Genomic DNA, 18559 nt, shown 5'->3' with positions numbered 1-18559 from the left:
TTTTGCAGCCTCCTGATTACTCGACCCAGTCTATGCGCGCCGTTTTATTCGGACAATTTCTCCCCAGGGTTTTCACGATTTCCATAAAACATAACGGCCTGTGAGCTGTGTGTAAATATTTATTTCCTTGCTCGTCCCAAACCGGATTAAGGAACACAGTCAAACATAGGGTAAGTTCTTTTGTTAGTTCTGGATTAGTAATAGCTTAAATGGCATTTCGCACATCTGAGATTCCATTTTAGCCGATTAAGAAACGAAAACAAAGACGTTGTGTAGTGTCTGTGGGCTACGCGCGAGTTGTTTGCATTCGACGGTGACAAGAGCGCTCTCACTAAATGTTTAATAAGGCCAGTTTGCATCTCCTGTATTGTTATAATTAAGTACGTTTCGAGCGCTGACATGTTGAGGAGTCTCCTTTGCAATTATTACAAGCTCTGATGGTGAGTGTGGTAAATATCCCTTGAGCTTTTTTGGAGTTTCGGGAGACAGAATACTTCTTTGATAGAACAAGATAGAACCATGCTTTTAGAGTATTTAAACCGCAAGCGTTCATTGAGGAACTAAGAATTTCAGCAGGTTTGTTCAAATAATAATAATAAAGAAAAGCCTCCTGTTTTCATTTTGATACTTTGAATCTTGCAATAGTACTAAAAGAATTTCTGGCATCTGGGCGTGCTGCAAATTTCTCTAAGGGTACTCCCTGTGATGTCCTATTCTCTGCAATCAGTTCACAGACTTCTGCACGTTTGAATTGAGGTAGCGTACTGTTGGAAAGTCGAGGCAAATTTTCCATTGTCTTTCAATTTAAAATCCGAGGAAGTAATTCCAGTTTTGGCGATCTAAGTTTAAGTTATTTTGAGGCGTTCTTGACCCAGGGTTTGCGGTTTTTGACCACAGTATGAAGTTGTTTGTGATATTTAATGTCGCTCATCTATACAGTGCGTTGGAAATATTTCTAAAACAAAAACAAAGGGTAACAATCAAACCTGACTATTTCACTATTTCTGAGCATGAATTACGCGCTGCTAAAGTTATATTTTGTATCAATTAACTTGTAAAACTTACTGCAAAGTCCAATATTAATTTCATTTACTTTAATAAAACGCTGTCATGTGGGAGTATTAAATAACAAACCTCCGTCAAATGACAATGTCATATGCAAATCTAATGTACACCTTTTATTATCGTTCACCGGGTAAAGAATTTTCTTGAAGTCAAAAACAAATTAAGCGTATCGATTGGCAGAACTTGGGTACTTTTTGAATTGAAGATTTTGAAAAATTTAACGCAAACATGGTTGCAATTCTTGAGAAAAATTTCGTTCATTTCCGTGGATTTTCTACATGTTGCAGGTTTTTAGACATATCCAAGTCTATATTAATTTCCGGGGTGCTCGTGTTTAAAAACAGAAAATTTTCTGTAGCAGAAAAAGGAATTTAACGACCGGGTGTACTAAAGTATTTGAAAAGAAACGCTAAATCTCCTCCTCGTGGTTTTAAAATTTTGCACTTTGTCAACTATTATTTTAATGCATTCCAATGGCATTTGATCACAGTATTTCACGCACATGGCTACCCGGCTGATTGCACACTGAGAAAGGTTAAAGATCCACTTTAATCGTGACTACAGCACGGTTGTTTTTAGCTTCCCCGCGCCGTTTCACAGAGCGTGACTGAATAGCCTATGGTATGCAAATTCCTTGAACACCATTCTTAGATTGGCAACGAGATTATTGTTTCGTAGTCAATCTCAAGAGAGCAGTCACTGTGAATTTTTTCAATAACAGTGTGAGAGCACACCGTTTGCCTATGCCAACGAGCTTGTTTGCGCGGGGATCGTAGCGAAATGTCTTCGTCAACAGCTGGCCAAAGTTAAAAAATCCTCGTTAACAGGTATTCTAACACTTAAATGTTTGTCCATGGATTATTCGCTGATTTAATAATGGTTTTAGAATCGACTCGGGCTATATTGGATGTAATGAAAAGTATCGACATTCGATGGGCGCACATTGAAATTTTACTTAAGCAAGAGTCTTCGAAACTTTTCCGTTTACCCACTCTGCATCTCAAACTGTCTTATTTCGAGGTTTAATTTGTGTTGACTCCTGAATTGTGTTATTCGTTTGCCCTTCGAATAAGCGATCAATTGAACGAGCAAACCCTGATTGCGTATATTTGTCCGCCGTAGTTAGCTATATAGTTGTACATGTTTCGCCGCTTGTTTCTTGTCATTTTAGCAATTATCGCGCGTGTCAAATACAACTTTAGAACGCCAGTCATGCATTCGCGGCCATCGGCGGAATAGTTCATGTTTGTTTCTTTGTTTTGTCTCCTTTTGACAGCGACATATTGTATTGTCAACCGAAAATCAGGCTCGATACGAATACCACAACATGTCGGACAGAGCGGATGAAGCTTCAGCGAAAGATGACGACGCTTCACACGACAGCGGCGAAGAAGAATTTTACGATGTTGATGTCGAAAGAGAGACGACAGAATACGTTTCAACTACATTTGACTCTTCAACTACGGAAGAAAGCATTAAATTTAAGGTTGAGGAACTTCCGGTGAACGAAGACTTTAAGGAACGCTTTTTCGAAGCTCAAGAAAGACTCGGGGAACTTGAAACTGAGCTGAAAAACACACGAGAGAGACTAAGAAATCTGGAAGATGCATGTGAGCATACGGAGGAAAAAATTGGGGTTTTGAAGAATGCAGCGTTTTCTTATCACAAGTCATTTTCAGAACATGAGGTCACGTTCAAGACGGTTCTAGAGGAAAATAAAGAATTGAAAATTATCATTGAAAAGCTTCAGACCACAATTCGCCTTAACAAGAAGGATCGGGAGAAAACAGATGAAATAAAAAGAACAATAAATGAACAACTTAAGGAGCAGCTTGATGCGGCGGCAAAAGAAAACGAAGAATTGGAAAAAGAGGTCGAGGAACTGAGAGCCATGAATGCCAAATACTTGCGTGACACAAAAGATATTGACAAGAAAAATGATGACAGCAGTCTCATTGAGGAACTAGAGTCTTTGAAACTCAAGTTTGATGCCACTGAAACAGAGAAGGACAAACTGGAAGATGAAAAGAAAGAATTGCGCAGCGAAATCGATGATCTCGAGAACAAGCTAAAGGATATGCAAATAAAATTGTCTGCTGATGATGAAATTATCGAAGAGATGAAACAGCAGCTCTTGGATTATCACGCACAGATTGCTGAATCGGAGGAAAACTGTGACAAGAGTAGATCAAGGAACATCGAGTTGGAGAAGGAAATGTCTGTTCTTCGCGGGCTGAAAGCAGAATTGGAGAATAAACTAGAAGACGAGAAAGAAAGCAGAGACGATTTAATTCGAGAGGGAACTCAGCGGCTTGAAGTACAAAACAAAAAGATCTCGCAGTTTGAAATAAATCTCAAAGACGTTTGCAAAGAAAAAGAACTTTTGAATTTGCAGTTTGTGGATTGCAAAAACAGAGCAGAGAGAGATGCCAAACAGTGGACCAAGCAACTTAATGAAGCTCACGTCCGCGCAGAAATATTCAAGAAGGAGGTTTCTGACAAAGACAAGCAGCTTTCAGCTCTGAGGGAGGAAATGAAGGAGCTTAAAGATAAAATTGCTGCCTTGCAAAAGGAACTTCAAGATAAGGACTTGTCGCGGTTCGCTGATGAGTTGTCTGAAGATGAACCCGACGGTGTTAATCGGTTAAAGGAAGAAAACGAAGAATTACAGAAAGAGGTCGAGCATTTGAGAGACTACGTGATTTCCTTGCAGAGTGAGTTAGCCGGCGTTGTGCACCACGCAGAAAAGGATAAAAGCGAAGAAAAGAAAGATCCGGAGAAGATTGTGGTTCATTCCCTGGACGTTTTGCAAAGCGCAGCGCCACTTGCCCAGATTGATGAAGGTCTGAGCGATTTTGACGAAGTCGACGAGGAACGTGTTGTAGCTGTGGGTCAGACAAATCTCAACGCTCCTCCAAAAGAGCCTGAGGATTCATGGTCAAGTCAAGACCATGCACAGTCACGGATACAAGAACTGGAAGAGCTCTTGGAACGCGCCAAGGCTGAAAAACAACAACTGGAGGACTGTCTTGAAGAATCCGAGGACAGAGCTAAAAATACTACTGCCGAGTTGTCCAAGACTATTGAGCATCTAAACGAGCGATGCGAGGAGATGCGGAAGGAGCTGATAGAGAAAGAGGAGATCATAAACAAGCTAAGGAGTGATCTGGCACAGGGAAAGAACAGCATTCGCGACCTTGAAGATAAGTTACGAGAACAAGAGTACGTCGAGGAAGAGCTTGAGAAGGCGAGGCAAGAACTTCGCGACCTTAAGTCTTTGGCATCCAGGGATGACTACAGAGAGAAATATGAAGAATTGGAGAGAAAATACAACAAGCTTCTTGAAGACAAAGAGAAATTAGCGAAAGAGAACGAAGAGATATCCAAAGAGAGAACAGAGCTCAAAGATGAACTAGAGGATATGGACGAGAAGTTTGAAAAAGGAAAAAAGATGTATGGCGAACTTTGCGATGAGAACGACGACTTGAAAAAAGACAAGACAAAGTTGGAAGATGAGGTGAAATTTCTGAGCGAAGAGTTAAAAGAAGAAGAAGATTTGCATATCAGTGAGAGAGAAAAACTTGTTGGCGAGAAGAAAGAGCTCGAGGAAAAGATCAAACGCCTCGAAGCAGAGATAGCGGATTTGAAAGCCAAACTGAAAACAAATGAAGATGGTGAAAACTGGAGAAAGAAACACGATGACCTGAAACGACAGTTTAATTCCCTTGAAAGCGAAAAGAAACGCCTAGAGCGAAGCTTGGAGAGAAATGAAGATGAGCATGAAGAAACGAAGTCTAAGTACAGCAAAACACGGCGTGAACTGAATGATGCTCAGGCAGAGGCTACCACTTTGCGTCGCCAGGTCTCCGAACTCAAACTCGCCAAAGATACCGCAGACGTTGAAAAAGAGTTGCAGAAACTTAAAGAGACTTTAAGGAGGAAGGAAGAAGAATGTAAGTGCCTCGTGAAAGAGCTTGAAGAAGTAAACGAGACTTTGAGCAAGAAAGAAGAAGAATTTAAGCTCCATCTCAAGGAACTTGAGGATCTGAAGAGGTCGCTGTTTCGACAGACGAGCGAAGATGGATGGCAAGAAAAATTCGAGTCTCTGAAGCTTAAACTCGACGAAGTCGACGACGAGAAGAATTCCCTGCAAAAAGAGAAAAACAAACTGCAGAGTGAGCTCCGAAAAGATTCCGAAAAGCTCGCCGAAGTCGAGATAAAGCTTAGTCAGGCCAATATGGAGATCGAAGGCTTGAGCAAAGACTTCGACAAATCACACACGAGAATAACACACTTGGAAATTGAGCTTCAACGAGCTTCCAAGCAAAAACAACAGGCCGAAGAACAGGCCAAGTGGATTAAGAAAGAACTGTTGACCAGAGAAGACACCATAAGCAAGCTTGGAAAAGAACTTACAGAACTAAAGAACAAAGCCCCTGATAACGTGGATGGGGACAAGGATAACGAGATTCTTATGCTAGAAAGGTAAGAGGAATTTTAAAGAGTTAAAAAGGGAAAAGGGTGAATCCCGGCAAGCAATACGTGGGAACGGTGTGAGCTTTAATCACGTGATAGCCTGCATGATAGGCGTCGAAAGGGGCCGGGGATCGGGAAGAAGGGGAAATGTCACCCAATGTCACTGTCTAATGGAACATCTATCGGGCCAGAAAAACTAACGTTTTTTTGGTCTGTCAGCCCTATTGGCACAGTCGATAGAGCGCGGCTGGTCTACTGATCGGGATCTCTTGGGTTCGATAGGCCAGTTTCGAATTATCAAAATTCATACCTAGCTCCCTAGACTGAGGGCTGAGGGAAATAAGACAAAAGGAGCGAATTATTCATCCATGAATCTTTTGTTTTTATTATATCACTCAGCTTCGGAGCCAAAATCGAAACTTTGGGTTCGCTTCAGCCTTCCGAGAATGTCTCCATTTTTTCGGAAATTTCGGACGAACAAAAAATGTTGCATGGATTTTTGTTGCCTGGAAAGCGCACTGATTAATTTTCTATGGCGTTAAAGCCGTTGACCTTGATTTCAAGTAAATTAGTCCATACTGCTGTTCTTAAAGAGTAGGAGACAACGACCTCGGTAGTGAGGTCTACATTCCATCGGTTGTGTAGTTTAGATGCGATTGTAAGACAAGGCAGGGGGCCACAATTTCTATTATTATCACACCTGCCTTCTGGCAAATTCGTGAATACGTTGTTGAACAAGTCATAAACAATTTTTGTTTTGTCAAAAAGCGATAGAATTTTCTCAAGCACTCGTTACCCACGTTATTACAGAGATGGTAAAGTCTGTGCCTCTTGCTTTCTGTTGGATCTTAGCATTCGATACCCGTGGATAGTCTTGGAATGTGAATACGCCCGTCGTTTACAGAGACCAGATCAAGACTAGCTCGTTAACCTTTTCTTTCCCAAGAGTGACTAACATTAATTTTCTCTTGACAGTATTAAATCATAACCGACAGAAAAGGTCATTAAAATTAATGGAACGATCAACCAAAGAAAAATCTTTTTTTTTTAAATTCTGTCTACTACTTCGGTAAGAAAAGGTGTAGAGTTCAGTATCGAGAATTTATACGTGGATATTGGGCCTAAGTGTTAAATGTGATTAATTAAGATGGAATACATCAGGAAATTGAGTAATTTTAATTTTCAGTAGACAAAAACCTTGTACCAGAATAATTTAAAGCCTATTGCATTCTTTTTTACATTTTTTATGAGCTACAGATGTAATTAGTCATCTGTAATAACACCATAGAATATTTCTTATTGGAGCCCGAGAAAACGAATGTCAAATTTCACAAAATTGCATCTTACACATGAGATTTTCAGAATTTTACCTGTGTTTTCACGATTCTTGTGAAATTTGACAATTATTTTCCGGGCTCCCATGAGAAATTCCCTTTGGTGTTATTACAGATGACTAATTACATCTTTAGGCCTTGAAAAATGTAAAAAAGAATGCAATATTCTTAAAATTATTCTCGTACAAGGTTTTTGTCCACTGGAAATTAAAATTACTCAATTTCCTGGAGGATTCCGTCTTAACCTCTTTGCGTTGGTTTTAGGGAGATTCAACTTCTTCAGAGCAGGATACCTGCTTCAGAGAAGGACGAGTCCGTGCTTCACAACCGGATTCGCCTCTTGGAAAACAACGTAAAAGAAGCTCAAGAAAAGCTGAAGGGAAAAACCACGCAGCTTGACGAATGTGAAAAGGAGAACGAGACGCTAAATGTCCGCGTGGTGGAACTTTCCAAAGAGATCCAATCTCTGTATCGACGCTACGAGGAGAGCCGCACGCTGTTAGCTGAACTCCAGGCTGGCGAGGCTGTGGTACCGGAGAAGGCGGAAACGTCGTCTCTAACAATCGATGTTGAAGGAAAACCTGAAGTGCAGCTGGGTGTTTCCGTGCAAGAGCGCGTGCGCAGTTCAAGTCGGGTTGTCACATCTGGTCATGGCCGGAAAGTCGCTGAGATAGAGGTTCCTATCAGTCAATTGCCAGGAACTGTCGTCATTGGGGAACCTGTGTCGGTGATTGTAGACTACAACACGGATGGGAAACCTGCGGTGAGTCATTCGGCCGAGATAACTGCGAGTGAGCCAGAGGATAATGACGAGGCAAGTTTGTCTCCAGAAAGTGAAGAGGAAGACGTTCCACCGGTTTTCTCAGCGCCTGAGGTGCAAAGCGCTCCTCCACCACCACCACCTCATTCACCTCCTCTGGTCAGTCCGGAAAGGATCCGTATCAGCGCGCAAGCTTTGCCCGGGCCTCAGGTTCCACAAAGTATCGACGCGGAACGGTTCCCATTCCTCAAAGGCTCGAATGTGAAGCTCAAAGCAGGTGCCTTCCAACCGGTTCCGAGTCGCGAGCCCAACCAACCTGGGAATTATCAGGATGAAGTGGAAGAGACGCCGCTTCCTCGACGATTTAGAGCGACTAGTCGTGAGGAGCTGTTTAAACTGGATGGACTGTTACATGCGCACGCACATCACCATGACCCACCCGAGAACGGGGTTACTAACGGGGGAAATGATTACCCCATTGACGCAGATTACTCAAGGGACGAGTATTACAGAGACGAGGATTACTCAAATCAGCCCAACGGCCAAGATGTCGATGAATGGCCCGAGGCACCAGCACAACTCCCTCAAGAAGAATATCCCTACGAGAGCGCCCCTAGTGGGGATTTCCCTGGCGACTACGAGGGATACTCGGATCCTTACAAGATGCCCCCACGGAAACCCGAAAGTGCATACACAAGGAGAATAATCGGAGTTTACGACAATGGCGGAAACCTGATCGGTTATCAAGAGGTTTACGAAGAGAAAACCGACGAGTTTCCAGAGGAAATAAACGGTGGCGTAGTTCCGTATCCCGACCCATATGAATATAGAGGAATGCAGGAACCGTATGAGAGTGAACAATTCCCCACGGAAGGTGCTCCATATTCTCGTGACAATAGGGAACGGATGGAAGATGACTTCCGTTATCCGTACGACAGAAATAGCAATGTAACCAAACACCCTTGGTATGACGAGCCTGAGGAGAGAGGCTTTGTTAAAAGTAAATACAATAGACAGACTGTTACAGATGACCCGTACGGCTTCCTAAACGGGGACAACAACCAGCGCGTGCAACCATCAAACATTGCCAGGAATTACGCCAGTGGAACATACCTTTAGGTAAACTTAATAGGACTCTAAACAACTAAGTTATGTGTCGTCCTTATGGCAGATTTTATGGATTTTAGAGGTAAGATAACTCAACGCAGTCGCTTGACAGAACCAGGAGCACGTCACCAAGTTAGGCCAATGTCAAGAAAGTCCTGAAGACTTTTCGGGTCCGGAAAGCTGTAGCCTGGGACCAGGCTCCGTATTGTGGGAAAAGGGCGAGCTGAGCAGTAGTCTGTAGGCTAATTTAGCAACAGGACGGGAACGTCAGTTGGCGACGACAAAGAGCGCGGAAAGGACTAAACACGACTTCCGGTGCCCAATTTGGCGCTCTGCCATTGGTCAAGCCAGTTGTTTGATTTGCGCGCGCCGTTGTCAACTGTAGTTCCCGTTCTGTTGCTAAATCAGCGTTGTGTCCCTCGCTCGGCGCGCTTGTCTTTTTCCCTACTGCAGAGCCTAGTCCCACGCTAGGAAAGCCGTTTTAGGTTTGCTGCGTTTTTAATACCCAACGTCGATGTTTCAATAGTATTGCAAGTGATCTACAAAACTATCGGCTAACAAAACATAACGGACTAGTTTGCTAGCTAGAACTGGCGCTTGTACTCTTTAGATTTTAACTTAAACATAAGGTTTGGGACCCGAAAAAGTTTCCGGGACTTTCGAGAAACGGGCCCCTGATCTCGCTCCAGAAGTCAGGAGGAAGAGAGACTTCGAGAGTAAGGTTGACTATTGGCCATTTTGGGGACTGCACGAGCGACGGGGTCGATACTGTGCCGAATGACCCCATGGGACTGGTTTGGGGACGCTATGGCTTCTTTTATCGACTATCACGAGGTTGCGTAGGAGACCGGGTCAAAATACGTCAACCCAAACAGTCGCATGGTGCATTTTGGCACAACATTGCTCCAGTCTCGCGCTCAACCTACAAATGGCCAGTCATGTTGAATCCTTAAACAAACCTAAAGCTTGACGGTCGCTTGCCGCAACTGAAAGTTGGGTATCTTAAGGAACAGGGACTAATTTCCGTGGTGAAGTGACCAGTTGCTATAAATTTGTGTAAGGGAAGTAGTATGAAAATTCTTTAAGTATAGAATTCATGAAATTACTAATAGTTCCCAAGTAGATCGCGCGCTAAAACTAAGCTTAAAACCAAAATCGTATTAGCCCAGTGTATTTTACATATACCAGAAATTAGTTTTTCCGTTGGAAGTTAGTCTCTGGAAACTACAGTAGTTGGGAGTCTGTGGGATCAACAGCACTACTGAGTTACACCAGGAGCGTAAGCCGTCATACTTTCCTCACAATTCCCTATAGACAAAGGCTTGTGTCAAGAAAGTCACAATTTTCAGACAAACTTATGGTAGGAGAGTCCCGTCCTGGGACAATTTACGTAACTCATGACGCGAGGGCGTAACCGCTAAGGTCCTTTAGCGTTAAGCTGAGATAAAGTAACTTACTAAGACCTGACGTTCTTTTTGTTATGTTTGTTGCTCGTCGTAGGTTCCTGTGCGCTTATGCAACAGATAATATACCTTATTTTCTCGAATAATAGCCGGGGGCGATTATTGGAGGGAAGGCGATTATTTCAGATATTGCCCACTGAAAGTCGCGCCCTAAATATTTTGTTTTATTGTCTCATTGAAGAAAAAGCTTATCACATCAAATAACCTGAACATGGGCTTTCCAAGTGTTTAAACTTGGTTCCTTGATCAATTTTCAGAGCTTGAATCGTTACTGATCAGTTTTGCTCAATCAGATTTCACTTCAACTTAACAGGGAGGGGATAAACGAAAGAGAAGATGGGCTGGGGGGGGGGGGGCGATTATTCGAGGGAGGCGATTAATCGAGGAACGGCTATTATTTGAGGAAATACGGTACGCGCATCAAATTTTCTATGAGAAATTTGCTTGTAAGAGTTTCTTCTACTTACGTAAAGTTAACCTTTTCACATTCCTATATTTTCCCGTGTGACTGTGAAGAATGATCAGCCGGAGGAGTAGTAATTTCCGCTGGTAGTAGAGGGGACCCCGACCTCCGTCTTACCACGTTCTAATCCTGCCCCTACGGAAAATTCCTACTGTTCCCAGTTTCACTCACCAGAAAAAATCAAGGTAGCGCCTTCTTAGTGGCTGGTCCAGGGTAGATTGCTCCCAGTCGCCTATTTTTCCGTAAGATCGTCGAGATCGAGCGCTTTGCGTTACTGGCGGCCATCTTGGATGCAATGAGTGTCATATAGTGTCACTTAGGGAGCGGAGAACCGTTTGGGTATAAATGAAACCAAGATGGCCGCCCATACCGGTACGCCCTCGAACCTGACGAACTTACGAAAAAAATAGGGACTGTGAACAGTTTAAGTTCAGGGCTCGGAAACCACTCCCTAAATACAACCATCAGTCCAGAAACGGTTATAAAATTTAAGGCCCCAGTGCATTATCCCTTGCAGGATCGCGCATTTGCTACTAAATAGCGTGAGGCGACCAGAAAGGGTGGAAAGATTAGTTGTAAACAGGCTCTAGTTTTTGTACCCCTCCCGTAAAAATTCCTGGATCTTCCCACATCACACGGAAAATAATAGACTGTGAACAGTGTAACATGGAGTACCATATTTAAGAGTGCTGCCAAATACTTTTCATTGAGTACCCACACGATACGGTTTTGTCCGGGTGCAAAAAGTCAAACCCCCCGGGGGGGCTCCCATATGAAAGGGGCAGGTTTCCCTTAGGAGTGTAAATTTCGGATTTCGGTCTCACTTAGGGTGTTCTGGGCAAAACGCCATTATATTTAGCCGTAATGTCTCTTTTAGGGTTGCCACGAAGAAATATAAAAAAAAATTATATATTTTCAAGTCGTTTTATTTACTCGATTCATTTAATCAAAGTTTAAAATGGCCTCTTTTAAGGGTCAAAAAAAGGTTGGTCTCCCCCCCCAGATTGGTCTCCTTTAGGGGTTTAATTCAAAATTTCCGACGAGCACCCCGCCCCTTTCATATGGGAGTCCCCCAGGAGTTAAACCACCTGACATGGCTTCATCGGAGTGACATCCTTAAACATTTACGTTTATGCGTTTGCCATGGTCTCGATGGTCTCGTGTGGATATAGCCCTAGAATGATATACTTAAAATACCAGGCATTAATACGTAGAGCACAACAGCACAATGTATACACTTTATTATCAGAAAATATTATGAATGTTAAAATTACTTTTCAAAAAAATATATTTCTTAAGGTTTTTTGTAATAAACGTCTTTTAAGGCTACTGGATTACCGATAGACGAGTGAAAAATTAAGATTTCTTATTTTGAGAGGAACCCGAGCTTGTGAATCACCAACCTCTCTCCATGGGTTCTTTCGTGCTCGCCCCCATCTCTCGCTCCGTGGACGAGTTTCAGAGAATCCTGGCAACGAGATTGGTGAATCAGCCGAGGAGAAACCTGAGAGGAAACTCTTTTAAGACTCTATTATATGTGACCATATACTAGCTTTAGGTCATTTCCAGTTTTTCCTAAAGCCTCTGTTTCAAAGCGAGGCTAAGTGCGAAGCCATTTAGAAGAAAATGATTTTATCCCCGTGTAAATAAAACTCATTTTCATAAGAAAGGTTTTGCACTTAGCCTTTTTGTAAAGCGAGATATTTTGGAACTCGCAAATGGCTTATTTCTCACGCAATTTTGTTGTAAAGCAAAGTTTTAAGAGCACTCGTTACCGAAAATCTGTCTTTGCTAAGATCCACGTTCCCTGCATGCATATTCACGAACAGGACAAAATACCACTGTATCAGGACATACTCAGCTCTCAAGTTTCGAAAGGTTTATCCCAGGTCCAACTGATCTTTAATCTTGTTAGGAACAAACATCGGCTTCGCTCCAAGTATGGCGGATTTGGGATCAAGAAGCGAATTTTCTCTGTTTTTCTCTGAACTTTCCTCCGTCACCTTCAATGCAGGCCCCATGGCTGCTAAAGCCGCCTTTAGATCTGGTTTTCCCAAGTCAATGCTGTCGTTCTTCTTTACTTCCGGAAATGTTACTACACCTGATTCGTTCTTGGCACCGGAAGTCAAGTTTACTGATGTATTAGTAAATGGTTGAATACTCTCTCCGGGGGAATTAGACGTTGTAGAAAAAAGTGTTTTCCTCGTTCCTTTTTGCACCTGATTTGAACTTAGCACCTTTTTTCTTTTCCAACCCAAAGTGTATCCCTTTTTGACGCGATACTTAATCAGCCAGTCCTGTAATGGTGCAAAGTATTCCAAAATGGCGCCTGCTGTCATTTGTCGCTCACCTGTCATACGGTAAAGGGTTTGGGGCCAAGGACGGCTTCGACCTGCGGCCAACATTTCTCTATAACGTATAAAATATATAAAAGTTACGTATCTTGGTTAAGAAATAGGTTTATGATGTAAAAATTAAGAGAGGTGTCTAGATGACATAAGCAGACAAGATAACTTGATCCTTGCGGATTAACAAAGATAGCACTCTTTCGCTGAGTGTTCCTTGAGCTTGAGTGCAGCCCACTTGACCGGCGCAGTCGGCCTCTCGAGTACAGAGCAAAGTTAAAACACACATGAAAACAGAAGTATGTAAGCATTACTTTAAATGTTAAATTAAATTAAAAGGCGCCTGTGTGATACTACTTCGTTTCTTATAAATGGGAGAAATCTATTTATTCGCCTTGAAAGCACTCTGAGTAACAAAACCCTTGAATAGTTCGTGTAGGGCGCCTTACCAGTTCCTCTTGGTCAATATATTTCAGTGAATGTAGCCTCACGGACCACGAGACGCGAAACGAACAAGGCGCGCGGAATATCGAGACCTAGTCACTAGGCAAAGCAAACCCGACAATGGAGGCCAATAACAGTAATAAGGGCGTTCGTTCCCCCAGAGTGAGGTTATTCACTTGCACTTTAATTTCATTTTGGCCCATCAAAAAGATAATGCCTTTCATTGAAGAACTATAACTCTCTTCTACTCCGGACTTCACTCGCCATTTTTTTCCCTTTCGTACTTTCCCCAGCCGATCCTCTTCCAGAGAGCTTGACAACAGTTCAGTTTCATAACCTCAGTATACTTAGCCCTCATACATCCATTCCGTCCTTACTCCTCAAGCTTAATATACTGAGAGGAACGTTATGTGAGGACTTTGATATTATGATGAAGCACCCTACCTGAATTTCTTGCCAGCATCTTTTGACTTGTAGATGGAACATTCATGCAAAGGACCTTTGTGCTTTGCTGTTTTACAAAGTGAACGATGAAACTGGAACTGAAGAATGAGAGAGACGAAGTAGCTGCCGACAAAAACAAAAATAAATAAATAAACGGTGATCAATAATTGAATACAGTGAAGACCAGTCTTCCTCTTGATCTTCGCCAGGCAGGAACCCTCAACTCATTTAAAGCAAAACTACGCTGCTACGGTTTCTATAACCATCTCGCGACATCCATGTAACGCAGGGTTTTATTCATAATTTTGATGTCGACGCTGACACGAGTAACATAAGCAGATCAGTCTCGTGCCTAGAGCCCTAATCCGCTTACCAGCATTATGGGTCGAGAGCCTTAGCGCTGGCCAAAAGGATCGCGGCTCTGGGGACGAGAATGGGGCAACATTTCTTCCCGGGGGTACTTCCCCTATCCTAGAGTAGCTTTTAGGCTGAGTTGCGTAAATTTAAACTTGCCAATTTGATTTTTTTATATTTTTGAGTGGCAATTCCCGGTTTGCCTAGTCTAGACTAAAATCTTCAACCAATTGATCAGTTTCCTGGAAAATGATACCCTATTCTAGACCCAAACTCTCTGATTTATATACCCTATCCTAGAGTAAACTGCTTGAGAACCATACCTTTCACAGCAGCACATACTTACATAGCCCATCAGGAGCCCATCTCATGGGCTCCTGGCTCATATATGGCAGTACCCTCCCCCGGGATTTCTTCCTCATCGTCCTTTCGCGTACCCATTGAACGGGGAGTTAACATGAACATCATCGTAAAGGTTTAAAACTGGCATTGCAAGGACGTACAAACTGACTCTCGAGAAAATTCCCATTAAAAAAAGACAAGTTTTATCCGCCAACTGTGTTGTTTTTGTGTTTTTACGTCGCCCGTTCATATGAACCTTGAAGGTTCTACTGCGTATGATTAAACCCATTAAGTGACAGGGTCCTCTACATGTTTACCCGATGTAAGCAGAGTTGGCGCCCACGTGAAATTTAGCTCCAGGGTCAAAGTCCGTCTCAGTCCGAGGGACTGGAGCCATAACACCTTGGTAGAGCATGCGCATTCGCCACCACTCTGAGTTGTAATTTGCCGGTGTAATTCTTCCCGAGAACACCCTCCATCTCCACAGGTCAACAAGTAGTGTCCAGGGAAGCGCGGCTACTCGTTGTAGTGCTCTGTCCATCAAAAAGTTTATATCTGCTTCTGCAAAAATGAAGGGAGACAAGAGTCGAATCTTTGCTGATGACTTATTAGTTTAAAGTTATTTCAGTGTAGTAACAGTATCTCACAAGTGTTTTACGTCTGTTGATAGCGGAGCACTACGCGCTCGCAAAGCGCGCGCGAGCGGAGCCTCATAACAAAGAAAATGTGCTAATCTATCTATCCGAGAAATTTTGGTAATCAAGTGACCGTACGTCCGCCACAGGGAAACTAATCTGAAATATCAAACTTTCTAGCTGGTGTGGGAGCCCTAAACCTAAGTTTAACTTGATGATAGACATCCATATTATGGTCAATTGACAGCTGTCAAAACAGGGCATCCGCTGATCAGAGTCACATGGCGATATGGCGGGCTCAGGTACCAACTCATCGAAGTCACGTATTTTTTTGAAGTTTTCCGCCGACCAGTTATTAGCTTTAAATTGATCGCAGGCTCGAAGTTATGTTTTTCAGTCATATGGTTCTCCCCCAAAGTTAAGTATAGAATTGTGGATTTCTTTGCAATAGTTTAAAGACCTTTGCCTAAATTAATTTTAAATGCATTAACTGGAGCTTCACTTTTAGCTCTGGCTAAATCTTAATATTAATTTGCGTTTATATGATTTACTGAATTGCAATTTTCTCCCGCCAGCACCTCTGTGATCTCCCGCGCTTTCCAGCGTTTAGCTTATCAGTTGTGCGTCGTTGCGCGTGCTTTCTGCATTTACCGCTGGCCCGTTGCAACAATAAACAAACCAAACAAACTGAACAATGACTCACCAGAGTTGTTTCCAATCGTGTACAGTAGTCCCACGGATTTCAGATGTTTAGGGTTGAGAACAGACAGAGCGATAGTGTCGCCTATAGCCTCATGGAAACCTGGATTGGCGCCACTTCTGAAGGCAATCGGTTGATCCTTGTAAGCGAGGTCGTATTCACAATGTCCCATCTCATGATGGATCGTTATCAAGTTTTCTTGGTCGACTCCTGTGCACATCTTGATCCTAAGCGAAAAACAACCCTTCAACATAGTGAGTTAATTAACAATCATTCCTCGAGCCCGAATGTGCTCTGAGTTAATACTGATCCCATGAGGCCGAAGATCTAATGGACTATTGACTCAAAGCCGTGAGGGCGAGAGGAATAATTGTTTTATAAATCCAACTAGTTGGTAAAAAATATCGAGACAAAACAACTTTAGCTAGCAAAACGCGATTCAGCTGCCATTGTTTTGGTTTTCAAAGCCAGGGCTTTTCGATACTAGTGCGCTATAACATATAGCCTAGTAGTAGCTTAACCAATCAGAACGCAGCATTGATAACAGACCACTAGTTGGATTTTACTAAATATAGATAAACCATGTTCTTAGGTGACGAACGTTCTGATCCATAGAAACGTTGAAAGCTTCAGATAAATTTTCGACTAAAAAATACAGACTAAGTCATTTGCCACTTGGAGACCCCTTAACGTCATCTTAACAATCTTCGTTGTGTTAACATTTCTTCATTTCCAGCAATGCGATTAGTGCCCGATTTCCCCTGTAAAACTTTATTTTCCGGTGTTGTTCTTATCAGAAGAGCTTTCTCAGTTTCTGAAGCACTCGATAGCTATGCACTTCAGCTTCAGTTACTCCCTACCGGTAAGCGTTTTTTGGAAGATGGCCTTAACAGTCTAACTAGTGAAACAATAGATCAATCAATTCGACATCAATTACCCTCGAAACTGCCAAACTTCTTGCACGACTCATCTCAATAGCAAATCGATCACTTAGTTCAATTCATCACCGGTTATTCAGTCAACTCAGCCTGTCAGAATTTAACCAACAATTCGTCTGAACCATTTATCAGCCGACTAACCCAACAACAACCAAAACTGCCAAAAATAAGCGATCAAATCAGAACAGCCAATCAATCAATCAATCAATCAATCAATCAATCAATCAATCAATTAATCAGTCAATCAATCCATCAAGAGAGTCGTAACGATTATTTCACCTTCACGTACCTAACATCTCCTTTGTTAAAATCCCAGGCAGACGGATGACAGACCATTTTTCTGTCCTTAGGTTTCTCAATGGCTGATTTATTCCAGAATGTTTGAGGCATGGGGTCGAGGCCAATAGAAACAAAAAAGGATTGTGCAAGCTTGAACATCTTTATAGGAGTATACTGTTGCTTACGCAAGTTTGGTGTTACATCAAGAGATGGGACCTTAGGATAGGGCTTTACGAGGTCTTCAATCAAACTCCAGTCCTGAGCCCACATATTCCCTAAAAGATGCGCCTGAATGGTCCCATTTTCGGGCACTTCAGGGTACTTTTCGCGTAACTTGTACCTAACATATGCATGAAGCTCCTGGTAGAGTGGTTTGACTTCATTCCATAGCTTCATGATCGCTTTTTGAAAATCATTTCCCATCTCGTATTCGCTGCGTTGAAAATTCCCGTAATCACCCCAGTCGTGCGCCCTTGCCCCAGAGTTCAGAAGGTTCACAAGTTTTTCGTACAGCGTCCTCATGGGAGGGCCGACGGCATCTCGCCAACTTTTCCAGCCCCAAAGAAGCTCGTCGTAGTCGCGTGATTTCCCCATCAGCGAGTAGAGGTCTGGGTCTAGTTCTAAGTAGCTTGTTTTATTTGTAGCTTTGTTGTGCTTACAAACCTTTCCACTACTATAAATATTTGTCATATTTGATATAAGATCATCTATGAGCTTTATATCCCTTGGCGATTTGGGAAGATAGTTTCTACGAATAATCCTAATTTGCCTCGCTTGGTCGTTGGAAAGATCCACTTCCTTGATGCGCGAAGCGTTGTCACTAGCTTTTAGATAAAAAGCTTTGGCAAATGTTGAGTTAAATACCGATAGCTCTCGGTTAGTCTCAGTAAGATTGGTTTCGTAATTCCAAGCAGCTTCGCTTTCACCGGATGAAATGCGCGTTGCTTTATCCTCATAGTTTTTTAGGAAGTCCAGCGCTATAGACATGTAGTTCTTGAAGGTGGTTTTTGTGACGTTTTGTAAACTGGTGGCGCTATAGCTTTTCTGGTGCCACGAGAGAAGAAACAATGAATAGCAAAGCCACAAATTCATCGCCGGTCTTCTTAACCATCACATTAGAAAACAAATTTCTTTTCCAAGAGTATCAACATTTTCCCTGCGAGAAGGAAACTTGAAAAATCAGCGCGACAGAGATCCGGTTGTTCACTTGAAAATCTGCCCCAAGCAAATTGGCTTAAATGACGCGATTAGATGCTTGTAATAAATAATGTATCTAATCAAGAGGGTCGAGGGGACAGCGGGTAGAATATTCTTAATTCTTGTCTAAAATCTGGTGGTTAAGTAAATTAACTAAATTGTATCTGTCACAGCCGGGATGGGAGTTGACTTAAGCAATTACTACAGACAGTT

At 42.5% G+C, this 18559-nt stretch overlaps 2 protein-coding genes across 3 annotated transcripts; one reads left to right on the top strand and one right to left on the bottom strand.

The window, feature by feature from the left end:
* Window positions 1–63: 63 nt before the first annotated feature.
* Window positions 64–8999, top strand: LOC140950074 (uncharacterized). 2 transcript variants are annotated; one of them, XM_073399243.1, is made up of 3 exons: window positions 64–170; window positions 2342–5550; window positions 7140–8999. In XM_073399243.1, exons 2-3 carry the CDS (start codon window positions 2393–2395, stop codon window positions 8752–8754), a joined length of 4773 nt encoding a protein of 1590 aa, XP_073255344.1. In that variant the 5' UTR covers window positions 64–170; window positions 2342–2392; the 3' UTR covers window positions 8755–8999. The 2 variants fall into 2 exon arrangements, with proteins under 2 accessions (XP_073255344.1, XP_073255342.1); XM_073399241.1 differs by lacking the exon at window positions 64–170 and adding an exon at window positions 1632–1892.
* A 2934-nt stretch (window positions 9000–11933) lies between these two features.
* On the bottom strand, window positions 11934–18320 carry LOC140950082 (angiotensin-converting enzyme-like). Its single transcript, XM_073399257.1, has 5 exons — window positions 17160–18320; window positions 15936–16159; window positions 14915–15158; window positions 13902–14024; window positions 11934–13077 (listed from the first exon to the last, which is right to left on the bottom strand). The coding sequence occupies exons 1-5, from the start codon at window positions 18239–18241 to the stop codon at window positions 12549–12551; spliced, it is 2202 nt and encodes a 733-aa protein (XP_073255358.1). The 5' UTR covers window positions 18242–18320; the 3' UTR covers window positions 11934–12548.
* Between the last annotated feature and the right edge of the window lie 239 nt (window positions 18321–18559).

This window comes from Porites lutea, chromosome 10, assembly GCF_958299795.1.
Source record: "Porites lutea chromosome 10, jaPorLute2.1, whole genome shotgun sequence".
NCBI lineage: Eukaryota > Metazoa > Cnidaria > Anthozoa > Scleractinia > Poritidae > Porites > Porites lutea.
The sequence above is the reverse complement of the archived record's forward strand: the minus strand, read 5'-3'. Positions and strand labels throughout refer to the sequence as shown.

Coding starts and splice junctions, on each gene's coding strand:
- LOC140950082 (XM_073399257.1), bottom strand. CDS start 18,241: ATGAATTTGTGGCTTTGCTATTCATTGTTTCTTCTCTCGTGGCACCAG. Junction 16,160..17,159: donor TTTAACAAAGGAGATGTTAG/GTACGTGAAGGT, acceptor TTTTTCGCTTAG/GATCAAGATGTGCACAGGAG. Junction 14,025..14,914: donor GCCAACTCTGCTTACATCGG/GTAAACATGTAG, acceptor TTTTGTCGGCAG/CTACTTCGTCTCTCTCATTC.
- LOC140950074 (XM_073399243.1), top strand. CDS start 2,393: ATGTCGGACAGAGCGGATGAAGCTTCAGCGAAAGATGACGACGCTTCA. Junction 5,551..7,139: donor GAGATTCTTATGCTAGAAAG/GTAAGAGGAATT, acceptor CGTTGGTTTTAG/GGAGATTCAACTTCTTCAGA.